The 24,073-nt window shown below is 48.2% G+C and overlaps 2 protein-coding genes across 3 annotated transcripts; one reads left to right on the forward strand and one right to left on the reverse strand.

Annotated features, from left to right (window-relative positions):
- The first annotated feature begins 4,491 nt into the window (after positions 1–4,491).
- On the forward strand, positions 4,492–18,030 carry pcdh12 (protocadherin 12). Of its 2 annotated transcripts, none has more exons than XM_061236290.1 (5): positions 4,492–4,547; positions 5,712–8,601; positions 10,749–10,840; positions 11,829–11,971; positions 16,545–18,030. In XM_061236290.1, exons 2-5 carry the CDS (start codon positions 5,725–5,727, stop codon positions 16,949–16,951), a joined length of 3,519 nt encoding a protein of 1,172 aa, XP_061092274.1. In that variant the 5' UTR covers positions 4,492–4,547; positions 5,712–5,724; the 3' UTR covers positions 16,952–18,030. The 2 variants fall into 2 exon arrangements, with proteins under 2 accessions (XP_061092274.1, XP_061092272.1); XM_061236288.1 differs by having other exon boundaries at positions 4,513–4,547; positions 5,716–8,601.
- LOC133124800 (transmembrane O-methyltransferase homolog) lies at positions 18,029–23,986 on the reverse strand. The gene is made up of 4 exons (XM_061236291.1): positions 23,453–23,986; positions 21,940–22,268; positions 21,090–21,286; positions 18,029–20,250 (listed from the first exon to the last, which is right to left on the reverse strand). Exons 2-4 carry the CDS (start codon positions 22,196–22,198, stop codon positions 19,924–19,926), a joined length of 783 nt encoding a protein of 260 aa, XP_061092275.1. The 5' UTR covers positions 22,199–22,268; positions 23,453–23,986; the 3' UTR covers positions 18,029–19,923.
- Positions 23,987–24,073: the final 87 nt, after the last annotated feature.

A 24,073-nucleotide genomic window follows, 5' to 3' on the forward strand; every position in this document is an offset into this window, starting at 1 on the left:
CCTGACAGTGCTGCTGCTCTCCTCTCCTCTCCTCCTCCTGTGAGGGCCGGGCTCCAGCCAGGGCAGGAAACCGGGCCCCCTGGCCTCAGAGCTCAGTCTGGGAGTGTGGAGAATGTAATGCAATGTAATGAGCGGTATTCTGGCGAGCAGAGCACTGTGTGGTGTTGTGGTCATTATGCTGCCATTATCAGAGTTATCAGTGGCCAGAGCAGCAGTGTGGAGCAGTGGTTAGAGCAGCAGTGTGGAGCAGTGGTCAGAGCAGCAGTGTGGAACCATGTTACAGCAGCAGTGTGGAGCAGTGGTCAGAGCAGCAGTGTGGAGCAGTGGTCAGAGCAGCAGTGTGGAGCAGTGGCCAGTGCAGCAGTGTGGAGCAGTGATCAGAGCAGCAGTGTGGTGCAGTGATTAGAGCAGCAGTGTGGAGCAGTGGTCAGAGCAGCAGTGTGAAGCAGTGGTCAGAGCAGCAGTTTGGAGCAGTAGTAAATAAGTACAAACAGTAAAAATGCCCCCTCCCCTCCCCCCCAACAGGTAAAAGAATGTGATAAGTGAAGCAGATAAAGTGAAGTGGTTGTGAATGTCTCTCTGTCGGTGATAAGACCCAGGTCAGCCAGGGACTTGGCAGGGGTGGGGGTGGGGATGGGGCCCATTTGGCTCAGGAGAGGGCCCTTTGAACCTTGTGCACGAATCATCGCACGCATAGGTTCAGAGGAGACTGAAGCTACAGAGCATTTTCATATTTATTTATTTCTGGATGTAAACGGTCTCTTAAAAATAGGTCACTGCATTCCACCCACTCTGGCACCACGCAGACAGTGTGTGACAGAGAAAGAGTGGACTTCCTGTTTCCCCTCACTACCTCAGTGTGTGTGATAGCCCATTGTTTGTGTTTGTTTGTGGAGGAAAAGTAAAATCCAGTAGCCTACTACTCAGGAGACAGAGAGAGAGGAGCTATGAAAAAAAACAGGGTTTTTTTTTTCTCCTTTGGGGAGTTGTAATGAGGGATTTGGGTGAGGGGGGTGGGGGGGGGGGGGGGGGGGTGCTATTGGGTAGGGAGACACACATGAACAGATGTACATATTTGGGAGGCTGTGATCAAACACTCTGCACCCTAACCACTAAAAATATGGCTTCCAGACTTCTGCAACTACAGTATATGGAAATGATCTGGGATGAAGGCGCTACAGTTAGACCGCCATCAAAGTGAAATTCAAAGAAAACTGCAGATGCACAGTAATACATTCTTTTCTGCATGGACTGCAACAGAACTGTTGCTGCTGTTCGTTCAGAGACGAGAGAGCAGCTGTGCTACAGAGCTTATAGAGCTGTTTTTGTTTCAAGGCTGCCACTTCTCCAGTCATGGGGTTCAAAGCTACAAAATGGCTGTCATCTGCGCCGCGCAAGCATGAACACACATACAGAAGCCATTTTCTTTCTTTAAAGACACGTTCTGACAAAAAGATCAAAAAAAGTTGGGAATGGAAATTAAATGAGGCCTCCACAGCCTTTTTAATCTGTTACCAAAGTAAGTGGTGATATGTTTCCTTAAGGGAATATGTGACTGCATTTGACTAGTCTGGTTGTACAGTGTATTATACTGGATGTTGTGCAGTTCTGGAATAAACACACTCCAGAATAAACACAAATAAGTTTTTGGTGGTGACACTGCGGGGTGAGACCTCTTGTTCAGACGCAAGACCTTCATATCCCACCTGCGTCACAAACTCATGGCCCGCAGGTCCAGATTCCAGCACTCTGATCCCGAAATATCCCTGCTTCCCAGAACTGAGTCAGAACCACACACACCAGGTCCTTAAACTGAGGGTTTAGAATGAAGTGGGAGCTGCAGGAAAGACTACAGAAACAGAAACAAAGTTTACAGGATTGAACAACACTGTGCAGATGAAAAGAATTGAGGGTTTAATAAAAACTGCAAACTTTAGACATGGAGTGGATGTTTAGTAAAGACTACAGACACGGAGTGAGAAGTTTAGTAAAAACTGGAGACACGGAGTGGATGCTAAGGAAAATCTGCAGACACTGAGTGGATGTTTAGTAAAGACTACAGACATGGAGGGAGATGTTTCGTAAGGACTGTAGATACAAGGCAACATGTGAGATGTTTAGTAAAAACGACAGACATGGAGTGGATGCTTAGGAAAATCTGCAGACACTGAGTGGATGTTTAGTAAAGACTACACTAAAGGACTGAGTGAAGACTGTGCAGACGCAAAGAGCAGAACATTTAGTGGACTTTAGAGCATTGGCTGCAGACCCTGCAGAGAGAAAGTAGGAGGACAGGGCCTAGCAAGCACTTGGATTGATTTCAAAGCGTTTTGATCTTTCTAGTTTTGGCTGCGGCAAGACGATTTTTCCACTCACCTGTAATCTTCTGCCATTTCCAAGCGCTCATTTATCCATTTGGCCTCGAGGTTCGGAGACAACCTAGCCTTTTCTGGATTTTCCCCGCAAGCTCATAAAATCTCAGACAAGGGCTGTTTTCCCAGAACATCTTGCTGACGCCCCATGACAGCATGTTTACAAGAGGAATCGGGACGAGAAGGCATGCTTACATTCTACTGTCTGAGTCGAACAACCTATTATTTACCCTTTTTGGGAAGACTTGCTTGCTGACGGTTTGTTTGGCCCCTCGGTGAGACATGACAGGACCGTTACAGACTCAGCAGTTTCGCTCACTGTGCATAGCAGCAGAAGAGTGGACGTGTTTCTCCATTCGCTCAGGGTAGAAGTGGACACAGAGGCCGCATCCCAGACCTGGGTATGATAAAGGTGTAAGAGGGGGGGAGTCCTGGACCCAAATTCCCCACGAAAGGGCAGCTTTAGGGTCCTCTCAGAACCACCTAAGAAAACAGGGCATAATTAGATGACTGAAAGGTGGTTTATTATTTGAAAAGACATACCGTGTGTTTAACAGATACAATATCGGCTCAGTTGGGGACCTCTGACCTTGTTGATTATCTTCCTGCCTGCAGTTTGACCACACAGAGCACTTACCTATGGGGGAGCTGCCCAGTGATCTTGCACACGGTTTGATTGAGGACACACTCTCTCTCCCTCTCTCACTGACCCTCATTCCTTCCCTCTTTCTCAAATTCTCTTCTTTCATCTTTCTCCTTCTCACTGCCCCCTTTTCTCACTGATCCTCCTTCCTCTCCTCTCCTCTCCTCTCTCTCTCTCCCATAATGTGTGCATGTGCGTATGTCACTCCATGCAGTGGAGTGGTCCTATCTGTGTAATCCTTCACAGACTTTTCACCCCATCCATTACTGTTAGACACAAAGGAAAGTACCCACACAGGAAATCTTGAAATGTCCTCTTGCTTGACTTGATAATGTTTCTTCTGCCTCTCTGAGATTATATCCAGATCAGTAGATGACAACTGTGATAACCACAGGAATTTGGAAACGCAGACTACAGTGTAGCACATTTTTATTGCTAATACTACTACTATTATTACTAATTACGACAACTACAACTATTACTACTACTGGTACTACTACTACCACTATCTATCCTTTTGTCATGAACCTCACCTCTACTCTGGGTTTATAAAAACTGCACAGTTCTTTGGTGTTGTCTACTGTTGCAGAATGCAGCCAAACAAACATTTTATATGAAAATTATAAAAATAATTCCTGTTTTTCACCTTCCTCACAAATTCTGGGCAGCAAACATTTTCCTTTTATTGCTTTTTTGCAAAAACCCAGACACCACTTTGGTGTTAACGTTAAATGTTTAATGTTGTTTATGTGTCTTATACTTATAATATCTTGATCCTAGATATTTTGAGTTGTTACTCTGGCATGCTGTTGCACCCACACTTATGCGTTTGCACTATAATTTGAGAGTTTAACCTCAGGACTCTTGCGCTGGAATACTGAGCTCAGTGGCTTGCTGAAGGTGAAGCATCTCGTATTACAAGCCAAACTAAAAAGCAAAAAACGCTTTGGAAAAATGTCTAGACAGATCCTCCCTTTGCGACTGTCAGGCTTGTTGCCTGTTTATCTGCTGTAAGTTACAAGCCCTGCTTGTGATATATCAGGCATGCCCAGGCTGTGTGTTACTCGTTTCCGAGACGTGACCAGGCCGGTGTCAGCTCCGAGACACATCAGGGCCATATTTTGGCCCAGTGCAATTATTGTCATGAAACGTGACCTGGCTGTGCTACCCCCCCGCCCACCCCCCCCAACAACAACACCCCCTGACACCCCCTAACAAAAAACTTTGAGTTTATTTTTGGTGGAAAAACAAAAACAAACAAAAGGCAAGCGAGAAGCAGAGCAAAGCGGGATCATGTTTCTTTAAAAGCACGTGAATGTTGTTTTAGCTCCTGCCCTGCTTTCCCGAGGGCCGGCTTTCTACTGAAGGGTAGAATCTCTCCGCAGTGTTCCCCCTGGCTCCACCCCTCTTTTCCTATTGGATGCTGCCCGAGTGTGTCATCTCAGTCCCAAACTTACTTTCTTCACTCCAAACTCTTGTTTCCAAGCTGATGGACAAGGGATTACATGACCAGCAACTGAGTGTGAATGAGAGTGAGTACCATAACTTCAGCTATACACTAATGTAGCAGATCTGACCTGACTGAGGCTGGCACAGCTTTCCCTTCATGTATCAGTATGAGCTGTATTGAGTTATGAGTTTATGGGTTTTTGGTGTTTTTTCTTTTTGTCTTTTGTTTTCAGTGTAAAAAGTTAATGATAACACTCAAGACTGTGGCTTACTTTCAATTTTGTTGGTTTATGTATCTCCTCTGATTTTATACAGTAGACGTGTATAAATGAACTTCATCGACACTTCAAAACATGACTTACAATAAGGGTTTTAGTACTGTAAGAACACTTATGATTGGACTTTTTTCGCTCAAGTAGAAAATAGCTGTTTACTTGACAAGTCAGACTTTCTTACCCCGTTGGCAAATCTTGAAATTAGTCTGACTTACCTCATTGGCAATATTTTTGTCTTATTTAGCGAGAACATAAAATAATATAAGATTGAAATACTTGTTGAGATTTAGTTATTTTTAGGTTTTTACAATGTATCATTTTACTATTACTACCATTTTAATGTTAAAATGTTAAAAGTTCTAGAAAGGAATAAATACTTCTGATGGCTGTTGATACTAATATTGTTGAGATGTTAGCATAATTATATTAAAATAAATGTTTTAAATATATATATATTTGTGACTCACTTTGCTCTTTCTACCATTATAAGAATGAAAAGGTCAAATAAGGTATACGTAGTTTTCATGGCTGTTTTAAAGGCTGTTGGTGCTTATATTGATTTATTCACTGAAATATAAGTATACTCATTGACAAATATTTGTTTTTCCTCCAAATGAGTCACTTTACTGTTCCCATCAAGAGTAAAATTTAAATTTGGTATACATATTTGTGATGACTGCTGAAAATGTATTATATAGCAAGTAGTAATTGTAGTAACTTCAATTATCAGTATACTTAGAACGAACTGAATTTGAAAAGTGTTACCTACTACATCTTGGAATTAATAACATTTTCACATTACAAATAGATGTGGTACATTTCGAAAGTAAATTAAAACTGTAGCTAGGAAGTTTGGATCTGTCAGAATGAAGGTGTGAAAGCTGTGTTCAGATCTTGAAGATTGTTTGCTGCTGTTACAGTCACACTCAACCTAGTGCTGAATCAGTAATTCTGTTTCTGGTGCTGTCACAGCAAGGCTTCAAACATGCAGCTGCTTCTGATTCTGGCTCTGTGGCTGGTCCCCCTGGCCCAACCCCTGGACCCACCGCCATTGACCATCCAGTACCGGGTTTGGGAGGAGCAACTGAGCGGGTCCAAAGTGGGCCAGCTCTCAGACGATCTGCGGCAGAGGGGCGAGGCCGGGGTTCTGGAGGACTTCCGGATTGTGGAGCAAGGTCAGTCCCTCCCCTTCAAGGTGGGAGTGCAGGACGGCACTGTGTCCACAGTGGGCCAGTTGGACCGGGAGGAGCTCTGCAGGAACTCAAACTTGTGTGAGATCCTCTTCAGCGTCCTCTACAGGAGGGACGGCGTGGTCCACTTTTTGCGTGTCCGAGTGGAGGTGCTGGACCTTAACGACCACAGCCCCGTCTTCCCAAACGAGGAGCAGGAGGTGGAGATCTCAGAGACGGCCACCCTGCGGATGCGCATCCCACTGGACAGGGCCGTGGACCCTGATGCCGGGCCCAACGGCCTGCAGACGTACTCCCTGTCTTCCAACCAACACTTCGCCTTGGACGTGAAGAACCCCTCGGCTGGCCCCAAGCAGGCAGAACTGGTGGTCATCAAAGAACTGGACCGGGAGGTACAGTCCTCATACGAGCTTACTCTGGTGGCCTGGGACAAGGGAAATCCCCCCAGGTCAGGAAGCACACTGGTCAAAGTCAACGTCTTGGACTCCAATGACAACAGCCCTGTGTTCGAGGAGAGCACGCCCACAATTGAGCTGAGTGAAGATACCGTCCGGGGAACTGCTGTCATCCGCCTGAAGGCCACGGATCCTGACCAGGGGGCCAATGGGGAGATTGAATACTCCTTCAGTAAACACGCCCCTTTGGATGTACAAAGACTCTTCAACATTGACCCGAAGACAGGAGCAGTGATGCTGATGGGGGCGCTGGACTTCGAGGCGAAACCCGCCTATGAAATTGACATCCAGGCCCGGGATTTGGGCCCCAATGCCATCCCCTCCCACTGCAAACTGCATGTCAAGGTAAAGGATGTGAACGACAATGCCCCCAGGATACACATCACAATACCGCCCGACTCTCCTGTAGCCACCGTGTCAGAGGACGCGGCAGAGGAGACGTTCCTGGCGTTGGTCATGGTCTCCGACGCAGACTCGGGGGAGAACGGCGAGGTGCATGTCCACATACAGCACAACACGGGCAATTTTCGCCTCAAGAGGATTCATGGTGACAATTACATGATTGTCACTAACAGTACCCTAGACCGGGAAAAGAAGATGGAATACAACCTTACCCTGGTGGCCAGAGACCATGGCAAGCCTCCCCTCTCCTCCATCAGACATCTACCTGTCCACGTCCTGGATGAGAACGACAATGCGCCCGTCTTCACTCAGGCTCACTATAGAGCCATCGTGTCAGAGAACAACTCACCGGGCCTCCCCCTCCTGGAGGTCCAGGCCCACGACATTGACCTGGAACTTGGAGGACAGGTCTCCTACTCCATCAGGGAGTCCAATGATCTCAGCACTCCGACAGCCTCCTTCTCCATTGACCCATCAAGTGGCGCTGTCTTCACCGAGCAGGCCCTGGACTATGAGGAGTCTCACACCTTCTCCTTTATCGTGGAGGCCACAGATCAAGGCCAACCGCCCCTCACCAGCAGTGCCACGGTGATCGTCGACGTCCAGGACGTCAACGACAATTACCCCGTCCTCGAGGACCCACTGCCTAAGAAGGGGAAAGCCTCTTTGAGTGTGCCTGTGAATGCAGAGAGGGGAGAGATTGTGGCAGAGCTCGGGGATAAGCCCAAGGACACACACAATAGTCTCTTTGAGCTCTCCGCTGATATGAGCAATCACTCCGTGCACATCAGGCCGGAAGGCTACCTGGCCGGAACAATCAGAGCCAGCGATGCAGATTCCGGCTTGAATGGGAGACTCCGTTTCCAAATAGTGAGCGGAAACTCCGCCGGATTGTTCTGGCTGGATGACTCCACGGGACAGCTCTATGTAAACACCAGCAACGCAACTGAGCTGATTGACAAGAAATTTGAGTTCGACATCAGCGTGTCGGACATGGGATCTCCTGCGCTGGTCACCACAGTGACCCTGGAAGTGACCTTCATAAACCTCCTGGACCACCTGAAGAACTCGTCCCCAGGTCAGAGGGGTCAGCTCAGCTTCACCATGATGCTTGCAATCTGCCTTGGGGCTACCTGCCTGCTCCTCCTCCTGGCGGTTGCCCTGGTGACCACCTTCTGTCGCCCTGAGAAACGGGACAACCATGCCTACAACTGCAGGCAGGCGGAGTCGACCTACACCCGCCATCCACGGCGCCCTCAGAAGCAGATCCAAAAGGCCGACATCCAGCTGGTGCCGGTCCTGCGAGGGCGGAGGGAGGGCTCCCTGGAGGCGGAGGCCCGGCCCCTTACGTCCGTGACCCCGGAACCAGAGGAGTCCTTCCCGCCTGGACCGTTCCACCTCTCCCCGTCCCTCAGCCGGACAGTCCGGAACCAGAGCTACCCCGAGGAGCACTCGACCCTCCCCCTGAGCCAGGGCCGGACTCTGCGCAAGCCCGGCAGTGTGGAGCTGAACGGAACCCTCCCGCGAACCCCCGCCGCGCCGTACCGGACCCTGCGGAGGGCGAGGAACTCGGAGTCCTCGTCGTCGCTGTCCCAGACGGGCACGCTCAGGCGGCACGGGGGCTCCGAGGCGCGGCTGGAGGACGCGGCGGTCGACGGCCCCGGGTCCCCGCAGACGTGCACGCTGAGGAGGCAGAGACACGGCCAGGCGGGAGAGGACCACCGCCAGATCCTGAGGAATCTGGTGCGGCTGTCCATGGCCGCCTTCGGGGAGAACAACCCCATCGAGCTGTCGGCTGCCTCCCCTGAGGTGCAGGTGAGCAGAGAGCCGTTTCTCAACCTATTTCAGAAATGTTCCGTGCGAGGGTTAAACAGCATTGTCTCCACATATTTGTTCAGACACACATACACACGCAGATGAACACACTGTTTAATGCTTTTATGTTCAATGTTAAATGCAATTTAATCTACACACAATTTATTGTAGCCTTATTGCCTTGCTATATAATTAAAGTAATTTGAAGTGAAAGACACAAAGGTAACTACCACATTACACACAATAAAGTAAAATGGAATCAGCTTCAGGCATGTTTTCCTTTTTTATACTGACACATTTCCTAATCGCAAATAATGAAAAATAGATGGACAATTATGAATTTAAGTGGAAGTAGATTTTTTTTGCTTCTTGGTGAGTGTTGTTTATTTCGAAGTCTCCCGGAAGCCTTTAATGTAGTCTGAAGGCAGTGTTACTTTCTGAGGCCTGGCAGTTTAGTCCTGTATAGTCCTGTATTTGGGAACGCAGTGTGATACATACGTGGCCCGAGGCCTTGAGCTTTTCAGACGCTTCTGTAGCCGAGATGGTAATGGACACCCGTATGTACCCTGTGAGAAATGGCGGCGGTGCCTTTACTCAACACCCTGTGACAGATCGAGAGAGGAGGGCCCGTGGGTATTAGCCTGCACGATCTGAGGGGAAACGCAGACAAAGGGGGCTCAGATACGCTCGAGCGGGAAGGGGATACTCTTGTGCTGTTTTTAGGTCATTTTTTACATATCCCAGTTAAAGCTCATTTAAAGAAATACATGCAGCATCTGATGAGACCGTATCAGCCCATCACATTACATTACATTTAATATTTAATATTTAATATTTTGCATTTAGCTTTTATCCAAAGCCACATACAAAAAAGTGCATTCCAAGTTAATAGAACAAACAACAGACCAGGTATAGTTCACATATGATTGGTTGTAAAGCCATGAACATATGTCTAGTACACACGGTGCACTGCCCCTTGCTGGTCCACGTGCTGTGGGACCGTGGCTCGACTGGTGGGGCGAGGTCCTGGCGCCTCACGTGAGTTTGGGCCAGGAAGGAAGGGCCAGACACGGGCCTGCTGCCCCCTGCTCCCCTGCCCCACTTACGGTAGGGGTCCCGGGGGGGGCGTCCTGAGACGTCTGCGTGGGCAGAGTGGACATCCTGTGAGGAAGCCAACAGGAGAAGAATTGACCGAGGCTCAGGGGCCATTTCCCCCCGCTCACAATAGCCACGCTTCCTGTCTCACAGGGACCGTCCAGCTGCAGTTCTCCATCTGTGTAGTGCTCTGTGTGTCTGTGCCATGCTCTGTTTGTCTGTACTGTGCTCTGTGTATCTGTGCAGTGATCGGTGTGTCTGCAGTACTCTGTGTGTCTGTACTGTGCCCTGTGTGTTTGTGCAGTGCTCTGTGTATCTGTACTGTGCTCTGTGTATCTGTGCAGTGATCGGTGTGTCTGTGCAGCACTCTGTGTGTCTGTACTGTGCTCTGTGTGTTTGTGCAGTGCTCTGTGTATCTGTGCAGTGATCGGTGTGTCTGAGCAGTGCTCTGTGTGTCTGTGCAGTGCTCTGTGTGTCTGTGCAGTGCTGTGTGTATCTGTGCAGTGCTGTGTGTGTCTGTGCAGTGATCGGTGTCTGAGCAGTGCTCTCTGTGTCTGTGCAGTGCTCTGTGTGTCTGTGCAGTGCTGTGTGTTAGTGGGCTGTTTGTCTGACACCCTGTGAGCGTTTCTCTCTCACCAAAAAAAAAGGATTGGGACTCATCAGAGACTACCTTGGTCTGGCAATGTGGCCATCTAATGGTGAAATTAGCCACTCACTCAGTCTCAGTGGATTCAGTCATTCAGTCAGTCAGTCAATCAGAAAGGGTTGAACTTGACCCACAACCAACAAAAGGATGTTGAATCCCAGTAACAGCTATAACGTGTGTTCTGCTGATCCTGACAGAGCTCCTTATGTGAGAAACACATGCCTTGCGGTCAACATGACACCAGCCAGAACCAGCCACAAAACTCATTATTCTTTCAGGCTGTTTATTCTGGAGAGACACCAGGAGTGTGTTTAATGGCCTTATTTGAGAAGAATAGTCTTGGCGTGACAGTGCATCCTCAAAATGGCCGCCTCTCCCCCTCATCCTGCTTGTTTCTGTCCCATAGCAGGTTTCCCAGCTGCTCTCCCTCCTGCACCAGGGGCAGCTCCAGCCCAGACCCAATTTCCGTGGGAACAAGTACTCACACAGAGCTGGCAGGTGAGTCCCGCTTTAAAAAAAAACACATACCCCTGAGGTGGCAGGTGATCTACGCTGCCTCCTGCTTTCAAATATAATCTCATAAAGATGTGTTTTTAGGTTTCATTTTGACCACTCCTGTCTGCACGTTTAGGTTTACTCGGCAGCTTCACAGCCCCTTGCTTCAGTGTGCGTGTTGAACTGACAGGTTTGGGGGAGGGGCGCGTTTAGGATGGGGGTGCTAGGTGATAAGGTGGGTGAGAAGGCAGGGAGTTGCGGGGGAGTGAGTCAGCGTAGACAGCTCGTCAGGACAGGTCAGCGATCCCACCCACCGGTCTCTCCAGTTCCTGTAATGACAGCTCAGCGTCTGCCCATCAGGGCTGCAGCCTCTCACTCCGTGCGAGAGCCATGATTCACCCTGCCGGGACAGGACAGCACAGGCCTGGGAGTCAGACAGGCCTTGTGCGTTTCTGCTAGCGCAGTGGCCCAAACGCCCGCCCGCCCCGGCGCGTACACATCGGCGGCCTTCCAGCGGAGAGCCCGCCTTTCACGCACCGCTTACCGCCCGGCCGTAATAGCGGCCTTGAGCGGGCCTCCTTTGACGTTATCCAGCGGTGCGTCTCTCCGCTGGCAGTTTTAGTGGCCGGCTGCAGCTCTTCCTCTGTTTGCCTGACCCTGTAAATGGTCAGTTTGGGGTAATTGGCCGTTTCCACCGCGCTGGTCTGGTGACTGTGAGTCTGCCCGGCTCTAATTGAAGCTTTGAGGTGAAGGTGGACTCAGGCGGGGCAGGCCAGCAGCTCCCTCCGCCCCGCCCCCTCACCCCCTCCCCCCCTGCCCCGTCATGCAGGAGCCAGGCCTATCCTCTCTGGGAGCAGGTGAAGGACAGAGCGGGGTGTCGGGAGGGAGAGGTTTGTCGGTTGGGGTCGGCAGGTTTTGACGTATTTCGCCTGTGGTGGAGTTTTTTTTTTTTTTCACATCCTCAACGTCTGTTTCCTGTTGGGCCCTGGAGGTCTGGGATGCAGGATGCTGACTGGCTGAGCACGAAGGACAGCGGACACGGCGAGAGTGAGATGGGAGACATGGACTGGGACGTGGGCCGAGAGTCCCCCATCGACCCCCTGCTCGGCGAAGGCCTTCACAGCCAGATCACAGGTAGGGGCCATACCACTGCCGGCTGCGACGGGCTGGAACGTACCATTACAGCGCGGCACAAGTACAGGGTGGGACACGCACTTCTTCCGAAACAGGAAGACGTATAACAGTTCTCTCAACGCAGGCAGGGTTGTACCGCTGCGATGTCATGCTGCTTGGGTTTTGCGTGGATTGTAGGTGGACTCGAGCAACTCGACTACCGCCTACGAAAGGCAGCTGAGAATGATTTTAGGGCTTCTACAGGCAAGAGCCTATGACAAGTAGGTTGGGTTAGTGTTTCTTTGAGAAAAGTGACGTAATCCAGAAGCTATTCTGAATGACTTTCAAAGGTAGAAATCATTATGCACGAATGCCAGGCAAAAAGGACCAAGACATCAAATTCATATACATTACGTGAAGTTTTTTTGACGGTTCAGGGCATGATTCTAGTTGTGAAATATTTTCACAGATTAGATAGGATATTATCAATCCCAATATGTTCATCACAATGTGCCATACCATCTGCCTAAAGGACACAGACAGAGACATAATCAAGCCATTTCCTGAACAAATGCAGAAAATGACCTCTATTTTTCTGCTCACGTGACGACCGCGTGTTTCTACGGTGAATATTCCCGTGATTCCAAGCATTCCTTCTGGTAGTACACTTTACTTTGCTTCAAACAATTCTCTGTGCATTCATAAGACCACATATCATAAAGATGACGTTTTTTTCTTTTTCTATGAGGGGTTGTGGCTTTGGCAGACCTATAGAGAAAAAACGATAAAACACAATTTGATCCACACAACAAGCGTAGTCCAGTTGCCTGACCGTCACAGGGCTTTGACTTGGCTGGTCGGCTCTGTTAAACACTAGTTTCTCTTTCAGCGAGACACCTGTGAGTAACTCAGATGAGGTTATCAGGGCGATGAGGCGTCTGAAAAGGATGTGGCGGTGTGGTGAGCTCACCTGCGGGTGAGAGAAAGGGATGAAAGCCTCAGTGTGTACGTGTGTCACCGTGAGTCATCACACCCCCGGGACACCTCTGCTCCACCAAGCTCACACAGGAGACCTGTGGGACACACACGCTCAGAAACAAAATGATACTAGAGGCACATCTTTGTTCTTCAGAGATTACATTTCCCAAATGTCCCCTGAAAGTACAGTAATGTTCTACTTGGGGACAAATGAGTATGCTTTCCAAGCAAAAAAAATTTAAATGAATTATATATTGCTGGCTAGGGGTACAATTTTATGCACCCAGGGTATACCGCCCCAGTGACAGGCATTGGACATTGTTAGGCACTTGCACCTTTATTTGTGAGAGTGCAGGCACAGAGCCGACCACCTTTGATGAGTTAATGTTTTCATTAGAGTGGCCTTTTCGGGTTCCCCCGGCTGCCCTTTCTCTCCTGTTCTCCGGTGAGATCCAGAGGTGCACCACGGCTGTAATTCCATCTCCCCTGTCCAAACCCCCCCCAACTCCACCAACTCCACCCCACCCCCCATACACAACTCCCACCCCACCCATCACCCATCACCCCTGACCCCCAGGTCCCCCCCCTCCCTTCCCATCAGCCCAGCCCCCTCTCCTCGACGGATCGGTTAGCTCTGCCCGATCTCGGCTGTGGTATCGCATTCCAGGCCAGCCCCTCTCCCCGTCCCCGTGGCTGTGGGACACAGTGCAGACGGGCCGGGCACTCGCCGAGTCTCCTCTTTCAGCGCCTCCCCCCCCCCAGGCCCATCTATCTCTCCCTCCCTCCCTCCCTCAGCTCTCTCTCTCTCTCTCTCTCTCTCTCTCTCCGTCTCCACATTCCTGCGTGCGCTCCTCTCTGCTCTTTTCCCCAAAGGACAAACTAAATTAGGTCTATTGCTGACAGTCAGTCGACTGACTCTATATCACAGGGTTGAATGAAAGTGGGTCTTGTATCTTCTGAAAAAACTGCAGGCAAAAACCTGACGGCATCTTTGTCAATATTTGTATTGTTTATGTATGTCAGCAATGTTCTGTGACGAGCAAAAGTTTGAAATCACAATTAAAGAGTTGTGACGTTAAGATCATAGCGAGGTTTCATCTGGTACTGAGTCATCACAGCGTCTCCTCAGGTAACTTTTATGCTGTTACGTTGTTACTGTATAAAAGTGGAACATTTCGCTGTTGAATTATACATAAGCTGTCTTCAGTACAACAGTCTGACTTCAGCAGCTGCTGTTTAATTCCCAACGGACGGAGTTAGTAGTAATTGTCGGAATAACTGATCCTGGATCTGCTATTGGGGACACGGGGCTTATTCCCGCTCAGACTCTGACCACCTCTGGTTCCAATAAGAGCCTAATTGTTTTTCATGGGTTTAATGCTCGCTGCCTGCTATCCCCCTCTAATGAAGTCTTAATGAGGGGGAGGCGAGTTTGGTGCGGTTTGGTGCAGAGCGCTGGCGCAGGAAGTGGAGCGGTGCTTACAGACGTGATTTAGAGCAGAGCGCTAAGCGTGTTGGGGAGACAGAGCCAGTCTGACGTAGCCTGTGGTTTCGTTTCATCAGCCGTGTGAGCTGATGCAGGACCCTTTGAACAATGGCCGTGCCTCGCTTGTTTGCGTTGGGTAATGTTTATGTGCAAGCCTGTGTGTGGCGACTTCTGGGGAAACCGCAACATTGCCCCCATGACCTTATCCGCCATCGGCTAGCGCCTGTTTGTGTGCAAACAACGAAATACGGCAGCCTCCGACTCCGGATCATTTGACCGCCTAACGTCCCGAGCATTCCCAAAGCAAATACCAACCGCTAAAACTATCCGAACGGGGATCGTGTGACACAATTCCACTGTGTGTGTGCGTGTGGGTCAGTCCCAGTTTACTGATCCGTTGAGTGGAGATAAGGTCTTGTTTAGTTTTGAGATGAAGACTGAACCCCCTGCCCCCTCCCCCGTCCTGGTTCCATTTTAAGCCCTGAGAGAGAGAGAGAGAGAGAGAGAGAGAGAGAGAGAGAGCGAGAGAGAGGAAGTGTGGAGATCATACCAGGGGCTGCACCACACATGCGAAGCTGCCCCAGATCTGAGGGTTATTAGATTAAAGTGAGTCTTCCAGCTCTGTCCCAGCACTGGAGTGGGGCTTTTCTGGGCTGTAAAAACTAATTAAATCCCCCCCTCCCCCCTGAGGAGAATTGGGATTGAGTTAGAGGAGAAAACAAGAGAAGGCCATTCTACTACAGACAGGAAGCAGAAGGCCCGTGTCCAGCGCATTTATGTGTGTGTGTGTGTGTGTGTGTGTGTCTGTGAGTGGGGTGGGGTGTATGGGGTGTGTGTGTGTGTGTGTGTGTGTGTGTGTGTGAGTGGGGTGGGGTGTATGGGGTGTGTGTGTGTGTGTGTGTGTGTGTGTGTGTGTGTGTGTGTGTGTGTGTGTGTGTGTTTGTGTGTCTGTGAGTGGGGTGGGGTGTATGGGGTGTGTGTGTATGTGTGTGTGTGTGTGTTTGTGTGTCTGTGAGTGGGGTGGGGTGTATGGGGTGCATGTGTGCGTGTGGGGTGTATGAAGTGTGTGTGTTGCGTATATGTGTGTGTGCGTGTGGGGTGTATGAAGTGTGTGTGTGTGTGTGTGGGGGGGGGGGTGTATGAAGTGTGTGTGTGTGTGAGTGTATGTGTGTGTGTGTGTGTGTGATATATGGGGGTCAGCACTTAATTCATTTGAATGTATGGAGCTTGAAGTGCAGCCTTGTAATGGAGTCTCTATTTTCCTTTCTCTTTCTTGCTCTGTCTTGAAATGTTTTATTACACCAAGCAGATCAAGCAGACATTCTTAAAAACATGGCCAGAATTATTTTTTAAATGTTAACTTATGTTGAGAGAACATTAGTATTATGATCTCTATAATGCTGAAGATGCTTGTTTGCAGAAAGGCAAACACCCTGAGAGCAATAATGCAGACTGCTAAAATGTCTTCCCACTGAAGACAACACAAACAATAGCTTGACCTACTTTTCACTTCTTTTACAGGAAGAAAGCAACAATTTTGTTTTTCTTCTCTTTGCTCCGATAAACAGCTGCCTTTGCCCACGTATACCTGTAAACCCGCCAGTTATTGCTTCCACATCGCTCAGGAAATAACAGATCACAGGAAGAAGCCCATTTGGGAGGAAATGCGCTTCCTGAAATCTGTGTTTTCCTGTTATTCTCAGTCATTTTTTGCTTTTACAGTATTTGCCTACATGTTTTGGGAGGTCAGCAGCAGGTTGTGATTTGTCTTGCTGTGTTGTGCATTGTTTTCTCTGTGTCTGGAGTATTTGTGGGTATCTTTTTACTGTTTTGCTGATGGCAGCTCACAGGAAAGTAAATTTACCTGTCCCTTTACTGTGAGTGAAATGTAGGAGAACGGCCTGTAGCGGTGGTTCGATCACCGGTGTAGCCACAATAAGATCCGCACAGCCGTTGGGCCCTTGACCAAGGCCCTTAACCCTGCATTGCTCCAGGGGAGGATTGTCTCCTGCTTAGTCTAATCAACTGTACGTCGCTCTGGATAAGAGTGTCAGCCAAATGCCAATAACGTAATGTAGTCTGAGGCCTATGCCCTCCCCTCACCTCTCGGCTCCTCCCTCTCTCTGGCAGACGACGTGTTTTCGGACTTCCCCGACCCGGAGTGGATGGCGCGCCTCTCCCTCCCTCTCTCCGCCGACTACCACGAGAACGTGTTCGTGCCCGAGGGCCCGGCGTCGATCGACAGCAGCGGCCCTCCGGCGGAAAGCTCCGGAGACTCCGCCAGCTTCTCCACGTTCGGCAAGTCCCCGGAGAAGGGCGGGGCCCTGCCCGGCAGCCTGCTGTCGGAGGTCAGCACGCTGTTCGAGATGCTGCTCACCCAGAAGGCCGACGCCCAGCCCCGCACCTCCGCCGAGGTGCTCTACCGCCTGTCCGCGGCCTACCGGCGTTCCATGGGCCTGGACTCCGCCGGGGCCGAGAAACGAGCCCCCACCATGCACTGCTCCGCCCTGGACTCCCACAACCAGCATCTGAACTGAGGGGGGGGGGGGGGGGCAGAGCAGAACTTTCCGGAATCTTGTTTCGGTTGGCTCCCTGACAGTTACATGATTTGTATTATCACCCTCTGGTAGCTAGGTTTGAATGAACTAATAGACCTCCCCCGGGCAGGAACCCACTCCCCCCCCCTCCTCTAACAGCCACTCCAGGCGCGATCAAACACCTGTCTGGAACAGGTCAGGGAAAATATAATAAGCTCATGTGTAGGAATTTTTGCAGCAGCTCGTTTCCTAATTTACTGAAGACTTGAGGTTGGGGCGGAAGTGCTGAGAAACAAATGCGAAGCCTCATTTTTCAGGCTCCTCCTCGTCCAGACACAAAATGGACGGTTTCGCTGTCCTGCAGATGCTGGTATTCTGTGCGTCTCTGCTGTCTGTGCTCCTATCAAAAGGTGGCTAACCTGACTGAACTGCAAATTATTGTTGGAAATGGTGGCCAACCTGACTAAACTGCAAATTCTTGTTGGAAACGCTGGCTAACCTGACTGAACTGCAAATTCTTGTTGGAAACGCTGGCTAACCTGACTGGACTGTACATTATTAGCTCTGCAGCCATTGTGAACACATACGCCCGTTTCCTCATGAATCTAATGTTTATGCTGCAGAGGAAGCCTCGCTTTTGTTTCCAGAGACAAAGCAACATCCATCGCAGTCGCCCCCTGCTCCCAAGGACAAGCATGTGAGATTACAGCAACAATAGGCCTCCACGGTATTCCCAAACTTCCCAAGCCCCAGACGGCAGCATGAATGGAGGGAGGAAAGAAGCTTGTTTTGGGAATTCTGTTTTTTTTTTTTTTTTCAATATGCTCTGATAAATACTACTGCTAAAACAATGGCATATTCTTTTAAAACAAAGGCGATGGATATCTTACCGAATGCCTTGGAATGAGTAAATAAACACGGTGGCTCGAGGCTCTAAGTGGACTTGAAGCTGTAAGTTATTGATTGAGGCAGGAAGTGTTTCTGTGGGAAGGAGACCATGTGATGCAGGATGTTCAGTTGTGCCATAAACCAAACTGACAGCACTTTGTACATAACTTTTTAATAAAATTATCACACAATGGTGGCTCATCAGGCTTCTCTTTTTGCTTATCAGTCCATTGGCTCACATGCCATATTTTGGATTACACACACTTCTGTGATTGCTCTAATCTACAACCGCCATGGTAACTACACATTCAAATTATAAACCTGAATTTGTACTGGAAATACAGTATATTAATCCACGGATAACTACATTTACTATATAGGGGTATGACATTGTTGGGGTTGTTTTTTCATATTAACCATTGATGTTTTATTAATAATGGTAAAAGCTAGGTAAAAACTAAGGAATGGTCGAGGCAGATTTGTGCCGAAATCGCGTTCACGCAATCAGCCTGTGGAAGACTATTTGTGTATTTGAGATTGAAGCACCCCCTAGTGGACAATATATGAAATACTCAAAACGTGGCTCAATAGTTTGGTTCGTTAGAAAAACCATAACTTGCACTTAAGTTATACACAGCAAGGCTTGAGGTATTTATTTAGCAGCATACATGTCTACACCTTGAGAGATTCCAGAGTTTATAGAGTATTAATTCTACACTTATACTATTCTTTTTAATTCAACCAAATCATTTTCTTAATGGGCAGTACTGATATACGTTACTGCTCAGTTTTCTCAATGGCAAACAGTCAAGTGGAATCTGATACTTTCAACTTTGGTTTATCCAACATATGTGGAATTTATCAGTTTCAAGTTGCATGCGCCCAGATCGTATTTTGCATGCCCGAGTGCAATTTCTCAACTTTTCTTTGCCAAGACTATTACAGCACTGGAAAATGACAGTCAGTGAACAAAAAAACCCCCCAAATAACCCAGGAGACTCATGCCAAAATAATGTGCTTAATTTTGTTGTGGGGGATGTTTCTTTGTCAACAACAGGCACTGAAAAGAATCAATCTCCAATATCTCCATGAATGTATTATTTTGACAGGGACAATGCCCATTAATAAGATTTCTGTAAAATCTAGGCTAATTTTAATCTGTAGTCCCTCGGCTACATGTTTTTGGCTGGAGGAAACCCAGGTAAACACGAGGAGAACATGTAAACTGCATGTTCCAAACATTTTGCAAACCAAAAACCTCCTTCTTGTGTGGCAACAGTCCTAACCACTGCACCACAAGATACTTGCGATCTTGGCTTTATTACCTGAGAAAAACAGAGAAAAAAAAGCCTGACAGCCAAATTGAAATGTTCATGGTCTTGCCCATCCACTCTCTGCCTATTGATAAGCACTACAGAACCCTGTTTCACAAAGCAGGATTACTGAGTTAGCTGGATAACTGTGCTGAGTAAAATCTAGAACCCTCCCAAATCTGGAACATGGACTGAGGTAAAAAGAGCTGTTGTAGGTTTTACTGAGTGCAGTTGTGCAGTTATCCAGCTCAACTCAGTAATCCTGCTTTGTGATACAGGCTTCGGGTGCCTCAGCACAAGGGTGTCTTGTCAGAGTGTAACCGCATTTAAAACGCACCGATCAAATATGTAAAAATACAACCCACCTGGTGTGTACAGGCAGCTTTAAAGGTATAAGGTAAGATTTTTGTGTTAAAACATTGTCACAAGACCATTCCTGTCATTGAAAAACGCTCACTGACATGCTGACTCACCCTCTGCCAGTAATTATAGTCCTTAGATTGCCGTTTGAAAATATACAGTTGGCAGACCAACACTCTGTACCAAAACATTGTATATCTGTCCAATAATTCAAGCTCATTGGATGATAATTGGTTCTAATTGCCGTAGCCAAAGGCGTGGGGGGGGGGGAACTCAACGCCAGCACGTTCAGAGATAAACAGAGTTGCGGTTTAAGGGTGTTTGTTGCTGCAATTCCCCTTGACCATTAGAAGTCTGACATTAACTACTGTACCTTTAGAGAGTGAGCAGCAGCTGCAGGTTCAGTGGTCGTCACTCAGATAGTGACCGGCCCTGTGGTGCAGGAGTGTCCAGCAGGTGGCGCTGCAGCTCTAGCAGGCCGTGTAGCTCACGGCGGACGGTGTAACGCTCCGGCTTGCTGTCGACGTGCTGTAGGAGGCTGCGCGCTGCAGGGAGCTGGGTGTTGTTGAAAAGCAGGACACAGTCTGGGGCCATCAGACCCTCCTGCTCCAGGGCCAGCAGGTCTGCCAGGTACTGTCCCACCTCGTGGTCCATCAGCACCAGCTGCAGGAGCCCCTGCCCTACGTGGGCACGCAGGCCTGGGATGGCGTCCTTCGATGGGCAGGTCATCAGCTGGAACTGCCAATTAAACGCATGGTCTGTATCCCTGTTCCTGGAGTTCTACCGTCCTTTAGGAGTTCACTCCAACCCTAACAAAGCTAATTTCATTCAACATCCAACCCTGTTCCTGGAGATCTACCATCCTGTAGGTTTTCACTCCAACACTAACAAAGCACACCGCATTCAACACCCAACCCTGTTCCTGGAGATCTACTGTCCTCTAGGTGTTCACTCCAACCCTAAGAAAGCACACCGTATTCAACACCCAACCCTGTTCCTGGAGATCTACTGCCCTGTAGGTATTCACTCCAACCCTAAGAAAGCACACCTCATTCAACAGCTAGCAGTCTTGCTGAGCTGCCAATTGGTAGAATCAATGAAAGCATTGAAATTTAAACTGACAGGATGGCAGATCTCCAGGAACAGAGTTGGTTACTGCTGGTGTAAAGATGCAGGTGTATATGGGTGTGGTCTATACCTGAGTGTTTGAATGAATAGTCTCCATGGTATATAGGAATAGGTGTACGCTGGTTGAGGTCTTTACTGGTGAGTGTTTGAATGACTAGTCTATGGTGTATAGGTACAGGTGTATGCTGCCTGTGGTCTATACCTGTGAGTGTTTGAACAGTCTCTATGCTGTATAGGTGTATGTGTATGTGTTGAACAGTCTCTATGGAGTATAGGTTTATGCTAGCTGTGGTCTATACCTGTGAGTGTTTGAACGGTCTCTATGGAGTATATGTGTATGCTGGCTGTGGTCTATACCTGTGAGTGTTTGAACCGTCTCTATGCTGTATAGGTGTATGTGTATGTGTTGAACAGTCTTATGCTAGGTTTATGCTGGCTGTGGTCTATACCTGTGAGTGTTTGAATCCAGCCACCAGGATGACTTCCTCTCCCGCTTCAGCAGTAGTGACGTCATTCTCCACGGTCACCAGCCGGCCAGTAGGAGGCAGCAGCCGCAGGATTCGGACAGACGCGTACCCGCAGTGCGTCCCCAACTCCAGCGTCCAGGACGGGGCCACTCGACGCACCACCGCGTCCAGAAGCTCACCTGCGCAAAGGTAAGTAAAGGTAAGTAAGTCTCCTCCTGATCCCTGATCAGTGAGGGCCACAGTATCTAAAAACGTTTCTCATTCCTGGAGGGCCATAGTACTTTACAGTGCCATTTGGCCATATTCCTAGAGAAGCAAAACTATACGATTAAGCAAACCAGTATTTATATAGCCAATTTAGCCTCAGCTAATGGCAGTTATGAGTGTGTTAGTGGTTTAGATTAGAGCTGGGTAACCTTGGCCTGAGATGAGGTGTTCTGCTTTGGATGAACAGGTGATTTACATCCCCGACAGGAGGGAAGGTGCAGTCCTGCCAGAATTATGATCCCATCAGCCAACCACTGAGCCAGCACTCTGTGAGTGGAGCTGCGTTTGGGGAAGATGTGATTCTCCCTGTCACACTGCCAAGCCTAGGTCAAATATGTAAGTGTTTTGGATTCAAATACTTTTCTACTCTTCACTGAGCTCGTCTGGTGTATTGGAACCTATGAAATACTCTTTTCCAAAGAGCAGACCCTGCCTTCTGGTCCACTTGGTTGGCTCACAATTGCACCAAGCAAGGTCAAATCGAGCACAGAAAATGATTTGAATCCAAAACAATTACGTATTTGACCTAGGTCTGGACCCTGCCACACCTTTCCGGGCTGCTCACCTCTCTGCGGGCCCAGGCTGAGGGAGGGGTGGGTCTGGGCGTACAGGTGGAAGGTCTCCAGCACGCTCTCAGCCTGGCCGTGGGTGCAGTTCGTGAACACGAAGCTGTGGGTGCTCCGCACACAGACGGGCGACTGCCAGGACAGCTTGGGTGTCACGCGCAGGAGGTGCTGGTACAGTGCTCCCAGCTCGTCCCAGTAACGAGTCACCGTGACGATTATCACCGGGAGCAACGGCAGCGAAATGGCGAGGAACCACATGATGAAGAGACGGGGCAGGGGAAGCTAGGGAGGCTAGGCAAAGGCAAGGCTCCAGAAACACAATCGCCTCCTGGAATGTTTTTGAAACCTCTATGTCAGTCTTATGGAATGCCATCGATTGCATTTACCAGATGAGAATGAGAATATTTGCTAACACTTTATTTGAAGGCTCCAACATAACAGCTATTACTCATAAGTGCTTATGTCAATAACCGTCATCTTGTGTCAGTTCCCTTGGTATGTCATGGTAATGACTCAATGTTGACATAAGACACGATATGCCTATTTGCGGTTGTTTATATAAGTGCTTATTAACGCTAATGTTGTGCTTATGAAGCAGTTATGTAACTCTTATGTAGCAGCCGTCAAATAAAGGGTTACTGAATATTCAGTTAAGAAAACTCTGGCCTGCCTGTCCTGTCAGAGAGTGGGTGTCAAAATTGCATCATTTTTTCACAATGATGTAATTAAGGCCATATCATTTTTTTCCCTTGATCATTTAAATAAATCCTGTAATTGCTAGGAGCTATTGTATTCAGTAAAATTGGTTAATAAAACCTTTTTTTGGAATCATACAGTTGTACCAAAACTGTGCTGTCCTTGATGTTTGAACACGTATCATGACTGCTTTCTGACATAAATCTGACATAATAAAATAATTTCGAGAACGCTCTGCCACACTGGGACCCAAACTCCACCCAGTACCATAGCGAGCGAGAATCACAACAGATTTTTAGTGACATCAGCGACACGATGGCACTCATTGCCAGAACAAAGAACCATCCATTCAAACTATAAATAATACCTGCATTCCAAGCAGACCGTTCACACGGTGTGCACGGGACATTGGAAAACACTAAAATGTGTTCCTGTTAGCTTAGACTACATGGAGAGGTTTTGTACCGTGACGTCAGCATCTTAAGAAACATATCACTTATCAAACTTGTCAAAAATTGCTGAAATCGGGCCTAACTTTTAAAACAATATTAACACTGACACAGTACATGACTTGTTTGAATGATAACTTGCAAACACAACATTTACAGTGATAGTCTGAGTGCAGCATGTGGTGCACCAAATAACTGATTGTCAAGTCTCGATTAATCATATCAAGCACCTAATCTTGCACTTGCAGCGAAGGCCACGGCAGGTAGCTAACTAGTCTTGGTAAATAGCGTTGAACACAAGTTAAGCTCTGAATCGGTGATATAGTTTACATTGGCTACGTAAATATGCTAATGACACTTCACTTACCACGAAATTCAGATCCTTATCAGCCGAATACAGTCAGTACTGTAACGTTAACAAGTAAGCTAACGAAGCGCTGCACAGCTTCTGAACTAGGAAGCTAATGTTAGCTCGTCTTAGCAAAACCTTTACGTTTACACGGGCGTTGAAAACACTTGTTTTAAAGCATCAGCTAAGGTTATTGGTTTGCTATCTTAACGTTACTTTGTCAGAAACAACTGTCGGATATCATTTTCACCTGGTCTCGGTTTGCCGTCTTTTTTTGCCGACCTGTCAGTACCACATGGCGAGCTGAAACCAAGCAAACAACTTTGCTAGAGCTAATCAAATACGGCTTATTAGCAGACGTTAGTCGAAAGGTAGCTACAGTGAGCTTTTAACTACTCAGCTAAATTAACCCAAAGCTATTATGTTTTATTTCCTTAAGCGTTTAGCTAAGGATTTTCGCAAGTGTTCACTTGACTTGCAACACGAATCGTTTCTAGGCAACCTTAAACCAGGGTACAAAGCGCACAACACAACCCACTAGCTACGGCATACTGCGATTTCAGATTTTTTTTTTTTTTTGCTCAGTTTCGCCTTCATCTCAATGTCGTTTATAGACTTCTGTTAAATTGCGGGGGAAAA

This window comes from Conger conger, chromosome 3 (assembly GCF_963514075.1).
Source record: "Conger conger chromosome 3, fConCon1.1, whole genome shotgun sequence".
Lineage (NCBI taxonomy): Eukaryota > Metazoa > Chordata > Actinopteri > Anguilliformes > Congridae > Conger > Conger conger.

What these genes read in the sequence shown, in the direction of transcription:
- pcdh12 (XM_061236288.1), top strand. An exon ending in CTGCCTCCCCTGAGGTGCAG is followed by an intron (nt 8,602 to 10,748) that starts GTGAGCAGAGAG and finishes TCTGTCCCATAG; the next exon opens with CAGGTTTCCCAGCTGCTCTC. An exon ending in TACTCACACAGAGCTGGCAG is followed by an intron (nt 10,841 to 11,828) that starts GTGAGTCCCGCT and finishes TGGGCCCTGGAG; the next exon opens with GTCTGGGATGCAGGATGCTG.
- LOC133124800 (XM_061236291.1), bottom strand. Translation starts at nt 22,198, where the DNA reads ATGTGGTTCCTCGCCATTTCGCTGCCGTTGCTCCCGGTGATAATCGTC. An exon ending in CAGCCTGGGCCCGCAGAGAG is followed by an intron (nt 21,287 to 21,939) that starts GTGAGCAGCCCG and finishes ACCTTTGCGCAG; the next exon opens with GTGAGCTTCTGGACGCGGTG. An exon ending in CTGGATTCAAACACTCACAG is followed by an intron (nt 20,251 to 21,089) that starts GTATAGACCACA and finishes TTTAATTGGCAG; the next exon opens with TTCCAGCTGATGACCTGCCC.